The sequence below is a fragment of the Pseudorasbora parva genome, chromosome 16, assembly GCF_024679245.1.
Source record: "Pseudorasbora parva isolate DD20220531a chromosome 16, ASM2467924v1, whole genome shotgun sequence".
NCBI lineage: Eukaryota > Metazoa > Chordata > Actinopteri > Cypriniformes > Gobionidae > Pseudorasbora > Pseudorasbora parva.
The window spans coordinates 16,771,370-16,778,528 of record NC_090187.1 but is presented as its reverse complement, the minus strand read 5'-3'; the positions used below and the strand labels follow the sequence as shown (position 1 = coordinate 16,778,528).

At 38.3% G+C, this 7,159-nt stretch overlaps 1 protein-coding gene across 1 annotated transcript; it reads left to right on the top strand.

Moving 5' to 3' along the window:
• The first annotated feature begins 1,073 nt into the window (after window positions 1-1,073).
• LOC137043204 (extracellular calcium-sensing receptor-like) lies at window positions 1,074-6,703 on the top strand. Its single transcript, XM_067419390.1, has 6 exons — window positions 1,074-1,270; window positions 1,468-1,762; window positions 1,974-2,759; window positions 2,983-3,204; window positions 3,505-3,628; window positions 5,790-6,703. Exons 1-6 carry the CDS (start codon window positions 1,074-1,076, stop codon window positions 6,701-6,703), a joined length of 2,538 nt encoding a protein of 845 aa, XP_067275491.1.
• Window positions 6,704-7,159: the final 456 nt, after the last annotated feature.

The following is a 7,159-nucleotide window of genomic DNA, read 5'->3' as shown; positions in this document are numbered from 1 at the left end:
AAAATGTGATGTTTTTACTGTGAACTCGAACAGAACTTCATGAAGTTTGTATTTTTTCCTTTGGAAAGTTAGACTTGGTTGTTTTACACTTTCAGATTAAATGTTGTCTACATGTAACAATCCTTCAGCAAGTTATAGCCATTTATTATAACATTGTTCTAGGCGTTTCTAGGTTTTTGAGTGAAAACGTGTATTTTATTTCCTGATATTGTGTCCTAAAACGTTCAAGTAATGAAGTAAATAGAAAGATTGTTATATAATAACAACACTGAAACAAACATTTTTCTTCATAGAAATATATTTTAATTTGAACATGATTTGAACAAGTTGTGATAACAAACCGTAAAATTAAATATACTGAGGCTACTTTTACATGTGTGCGCTATTTTCATAAACGGACATTTCAACTTCTCTGCACATAATCTTCTCAAACACAAATTGAGGAAAGTATAATAGTGAAAATTGTGTAAAACACAAACTACATACAAATAGAGAAATATACTGGCTGTGCTCTGAGAGAGAGCGCTTTGCACCCGTTTAATTCTGTTTGGTTTCATGATGCATGCAAATTAACACACACGTTCATTTTTCAAAGAAACGTGATTCGTGGTTCAAAAGACCAAACACTGTGTTTATTGGTTGAGTTGATGAAAGTTTCAACGAATCTGGGCACAGGGGGGTGGGACTAATAAAAAAATATATATGTTTGGCTCAGGGGAACAACCTACGTGTTTTTCCTGGACAAATCAATTCTGCATATTTTGATGACGCATCGATGCTGACTACAGAGCCCCTGAATGAACATTTTAGAACGATAGTTATTTTTAGCCGCGGGCGGCTGTCTTGGTCTTTAAGGGTTAAAACTCGATGCATTTATGTAGACACATTCTCCCACCATGACTGACTAATACAAAACATTAACCACACCCCCTTAGATTTTCCAGTGTTGAGGTACAACATACAACAGTAGTGGTTGGTGGATATATAAAAAAACAAGGCTTAACGTTGACCTCACATTTGAAGTGGCTGCTTGTCTAGCAGGAAAAATGCTTGTTAATCTTTTATTGACAGTGATGGGCATTACCAGACTTTGCCCTGCTGTATGTGGGGTTAATTTAGGTACCTGCTTCCTCCAAGGTGACCCTCATCCTCCTGCTCTTTTCAAGAATGGAGACTTTATCATTGGAGGAGCTTTCACCATTCATTACTATCTGAGGACAGAGAAGCACACCTATACTAGACGGCCACAACCACTAACGTGCAGTGGGAGGTTAGAGTTCGACAAAAATGAATACAGTCCTTTTGAGAACAGGGTTGAATTGTTTCAATTGATTGAATTTATGTTCATAATTGTCCATGCTCACACAAATGTGTAAACATTTATTTTATGAGTTACAAATTCACAAATGTACTTACATTTAATTACAAGTTATTATAATATAGTTTTTCATCTGTGCTCTTCAACAGCATGGACTTCAGAGAGCTGCGCTTTGCTCGTGTTTTACAGTTCGCCATCCAAGAGATCAACAACAGCTCTGATCTCTTACCAGGCATCACATTAGGGTACCATATATATGACTCTTGTGCTTCTGTGCCAATGGTAATGAAAGTAGCATTTCAACTTGCCAATGGACAAGATCTGGTATTTAACGACACCGATTCCTGTGCAAAATCTGCTGCAGTTCTGGCACTTGTTGGGGAATCTGGTTCCACTGCAGCTATAACCACTTCAAGACTTTTCAGTTCTTTTGGTATTCCACAGGTGCTTTTTCTTGATCTTCTATAAAACTATGTAAAATTAAAAAATACTTATAATGTCAGACACATTTGACATTTTTGTCACAGCAGATAGCACACATGATTGTGTATGTAAAGTATGAGATTAGAGTAATTCAATTATTGTAAATGTCATTTATTTGGTCAATAATTTTTTTTATTGTTAACATGTTTTTTTCTTCTTTACGGTGCACTAGGTGAGTCATTACGCAACGTGTGCATGTCTTAGTGACAAGCGGCAGCATCCTACTTTCTTCAGGACCATCCCCAGCGATCACCATCAAGCGGCCGCACTGGCACAGCTGGTCAAGCGGTTTGGATGGACATGGATCGGGGCTGTGCGTAGTGATTCAGATTATGGGAACAATGGCATGGCATCATTCCTAAAGGCTGCAGAGGAGGAGGGAATATGTGTGGAGTATTCTGAGGCCTACTACAGGACCCAGCCACGCAGTAAACTGAAAAGAGTCGCAGATGTCATTCGTAGATCAACAGCTCGTGTTATTGTTGCCTTCGTGGCTGCTGGTGATATGAGATTTCTCTTAGAAGAGCTGAGTCAGCATCCTCCTCCCCCGATGCAGTGGATTGGCAGTGAGGCATGGTTTACAGATCCACAAATGCTGCGGTTTAATTTGTGTATTGGTGCTGTAGGCTTTGCAATCCCGCGGTCTGTCATCCCGGGTTTTCGTAACTTTTTACTTGACCTGTCTCCAGAACAGGCTCTGAAATTTCCCCTGCTGACAGAGTTCTGGGAAAGCTCATTTAGCTGTAGTCTAAAAGGGCAGATGGGTTCTTCTACTGGCATGCCAGCATGTGATGGCACAGAGGACCTGCGAGCCTTACAGAACCCGTACACAGACACCTCCCAGTTGAGGATCACTAACATGGTGTACAAAGCCACATATGCTATAGCTCATGCCCTCCATGGCATTGCCTGTAATGAACAACATTGTGACAAAAACATCAAAATTGAGCCCCGAAAGGTAAATTTTCACATCTTGAAAAAAATTACCTTAATTATTAAAATACTTTTACAAGCTATTCTAAAAATCGTAATATTCTTAATAATTTACAATATTACTTTACTTTGTGCAGGCCTGCTATAAAATATATATAGGCCTATATTTCAGTATAAGTTTAGTTATTTCAGTATAATGATTACTTAGCCGATTACAGCAATCTGAGTTTTTCATGCACTTCATGTAGGTTTTTGACCAGCTCAAGCGAGTGAACTTCACCAAGAATAATTATTCTGTTTCTTTTGATACAAATGGAGACCCTGTGGCCACCTATGAACTTGTTAATTGGGAACTTCAGGGAGATGGTTCAGTTAATTTTGTGACAGTGGGTCATTATGATGCTTCCCAGCCTAAAGGCCAAGAATTCAGTCTAAGCAGAACTATCATTTGGTATGATGGCAGTGAAAAGGTATAGCTACAATGTGTTGACTATAATTACATCCGGGATGGGAAGCTTTAGTTCTGGAGGGCCACTGTCCTGCAGAGTTTAGCTCAAACCGTAATCAAACACACCTGAACAAGATAATCAATGTCTTCAGGATTACCAGAAAGCTACAGGCAGGTGAGCCACTGTGCAGGACAGTGATGTTCCAAGACTGAAGTGGCTCATCCCTGCATTCAATTATAAATAATTATAAATAATATCATATGCAGTACCTTGTTTTTTTTTTTTTTTTGCCTTGATGCTCTGTTTACCCTTCACCTGCAGGTGCCTGTGTCTGTGTGCAGTGAGAGCTGTCCTCTAGGTTCTAGGAAGGCAGTGAAAAAGGGAAGACCTGTCTGCTGTTATGACTGCATTAACTGTGCAGAAGGAGAAATCAGCAATGAGACAGGTACTTAGAATGCAATTATAATGTTAATAGCAAAAACTGTATTCATTTAGAATTGTTTATTCTACCTTTGTTTTAGTCCATTTCTGACACAGAGTAAAAAATAATAAGAAAATAAATAGGTAATAACTACTTTTTATCTCACAATTCTGATTTTTTTCTTGCAACTGTGAGTTGCTTGCAAGATGTAAACTTGCAATTGCCTTTTTGCTAGAAAATTTTTTTTCTCAGAATTGCGATTGCAATGCTGACAACCGCATTTAAAAACACTTTTTTACTGTCTTTACAGCTGGCAGGATTTACTATTCATAAAAAAAAATCACATTTAGATCTACTTTTACTGCATAAAAGGATGCAAGCAATGAGCTTGCCAATCAGTAGCCATTCATACCAAAGAATCCTTAATTAAATGAGTGAAACAAATAATCCTATACTGCAACATTCACATAGCTGAAAATAAACAGTCCCTTTCCTTACATTAGAATCCTTTGAAAGGTAATTTTAAAATAGGTCATTTTGTCAGCGGGATTTCAATAAAAGCTGTTTTTGCACTTATAATAATCTTTGAGTTCTGAAACGTATAGTTTTATAGTACAATGGCCTCTTGTATAGCCCCGTTTCCACCAAAATTACCCGGAACAATTTGTACCAGGAACTTTTTTACAGGAACTTTTCTCCCCCCCAGACCTGCAGCTGTCTGCGTTTCGACCGCGATAAAGTTCCGAGAAGATTAGGCAAATTAGTCCGGTGATGTAGGACTGCGCGCGACTGCTCCTCCAAATCAGTGAAGGACAGTAATAATTTTTAAGTGTACCGATTGAAAGATTTAGTGAACTGTTTACATGAGACGTTATCTAAACCGATCTGGTGTTTACATGTGATGACTTTCAATCGCAATCATTTTGTCACATGCAGTTTGTCTGCCGCACCAAAAATGTCAACGCTGTTTTCTCCAGCAGCTGGAGTGTGTTTACTGTAGTCATAGCAACTCTTAACGGCCACCAGGACTAATACAGTATTATTTATAGCTATTTGTTGTAAAGTGTAATAATCATCTCAGAAAAAAAAAATCTTCTGTCAGGCGCAGTTAAAGTAAAAACTGCCCGGGGCAATATACGCTGTGTCATTACTCCAACATTATCTTCATAACTCACGAAATAAAAAGTTTACCCCTCAGAAAAATGTACTTTCCTCTCTTGTCAACATGAGCGCGGCGCGCGCCGTCACGTCATGTAAGGACACACACTTAAAAGTAATCGGTCAGGTCGTTTACATGGTGAAAAAAAATGAATAACGAGTATGGAAGAGATTCAAGCTGTGCTGCTTTTGCTGGTTATGTATAGGTTTACTAAAGAGGTAATTAACAACGACAGAAAAGAGCACTAATATGCAGATTCGGCAGCATGCAGCATATTCAGAAAGCTTGTAAAGCTAGATTTAAAATGACAATGTATATTATTATCAGCTATTACGGACATTGCACGTGAGATGGCTGAGACGACCGCGCGCCACCAGACAGAGAGCAAGACTGATATTTACTGAACGCAGAACGAACCTCGCAAAAGACTTTTAAAAATGCCGGTTGAAATAAAATGCTGCGTCAGCTCAACCAATCAGCATGTTCAGCGCCCAAGTCCCGCCCTCGAAAGTTCCTGAACTTTGAAAAAGTACTACCTCGCGAGCAGGGCCGTTTGGAGGGGGAAATATTTACCCGGAACTTCATTTAGACCCTGGTTCCTGCGGTCAAAACACACGAAGTACCACCCAAAGTTCCTAGTTCCTGGGTAAAGTTCCTGTGGTGGAAACGGGGCTTATGTCAAAAGATTGAGGGATAATAATAATAATCATATTAAGAAAATGCTCATCATAGAAGAGAGTTATGCAAATCATTGTATGTAGGAATTATGTGTTTTAAATAAATTATATTGTTTTATTATATTGCATATATTGTTTTAAATAAATTAACTTAAAGGACAAAAATGAGCATCATGTCATTGACCTTTCATTCCAGTCATTCATTCCAAAAACAGTATAGTCTAATAGCCTATAGAGGTTATCAGACTACACTGTTTTAGAATCTCTCTTATTCCTGTGGTTCGTGAATTACTGTTGAGTACAATTTAATTGTTGTTATTGTATTTTTTTTTGTTTTTTTTTTTTACAGATTCTTTAGATTGTCACAAGTGCCTACCTGAGTACTGGCCTAATAATGAGAAGGATGAGTGTCTTCCTAAACCAGTGGAGTTTCTCTCCTGGGATGAGATCCTTGGGATTATATTGGCTGCTTCCTCTGTTGTGGGCTCTTTAGTGGCACTGAGCATTACTCTAGTCTTCTACAAAAACAGGGCATCTCCGATAGTAAGAGCCAACAACTCAGAGCTGAGCTTCCTGCTGCTCTTCTCATTGACTCTGTGTTTCCTCTGTTCACTTACTTTCATTGGTCGGCCCACTGAGTGGTCCTGTATGTTGCGTCACACAGCATTTGGCATCACCTTTGTGCTCTGTATCTCCTGTGTTCTGGGGAAAACAATAGTGGTGTTAATGGCCTTCAGAGCTACGCTTCCAGGAAGTAATGTCATGAAATGGTTTGGGCCTCCTCAACAGAGACTCAGTGTTTTTGGTTTCACTCTTGTACAGGTTCTTATCTGTGTGCTTTGGTTAACAATATCCCCCCCTTTTCCTTACAATAATATGCAACACTACAAAGAAAAGATCATTCTAGAATGCAGTTTAGGATCAGCTATTGGTTTCTGGGCTGTACTGGGTTATATTGGCATCCTAGCTTTCCTTTGCTTTGTTTTAGCTTTCCTGGCCCGAAAGCTACCTGATAACTTTAATGAGGCTAAATTCATCACATTCAGTATGCTCATATTCTGTGCTGTATGGATTACATTTGTTCCAGCTTATGTCAGCTCTCCTGGAAAATTCACTGTAGCTGTGGAGATTTTTGCCATTTTAGCTTCAAGCTTTGGTCTGATTCTTTGTATTTTTGCTCCTAAGTGTTTCATTATTGTATTTAGGCCAGAGCATAACACCAAAAAACACTTAATGGGTAAAGTATCAGCAAAAGTACACTAAGGCACACAACTCTTATTAGATATCAATCATTATTAGATATCACACATTGCTGGGATTTTACTGTGTCAGCTCTTATGCCGATATAAATGTATTTACATGTTTTTGCTGTATGGACAAATAAGTTTGGTATATTGTGCAATTTTTGCAAAAACAAGTTTCTGTTTTACACTAAGCAGGGACATTATAATTACACATATTCACCTAATAGATGTATAATTATGTGCACGTCATTCAGCATATTCCAAAACTATAAAATAAAATGCTTTTAATTCAACATTGCTTTAAATTAATTCTAACATTTGTTTAATGTTATATACTAATTAATGTAACCAAAAACATATCAAGTATTAAAATGAAGATTTTGCAATGTGTCATACTTGTTGGTGTCTTGATGCATTTTTAGCCTAGATGCCCCCTGAACTCAGCCCCGCCCACAACATTTGGCCTCTGGAAGTT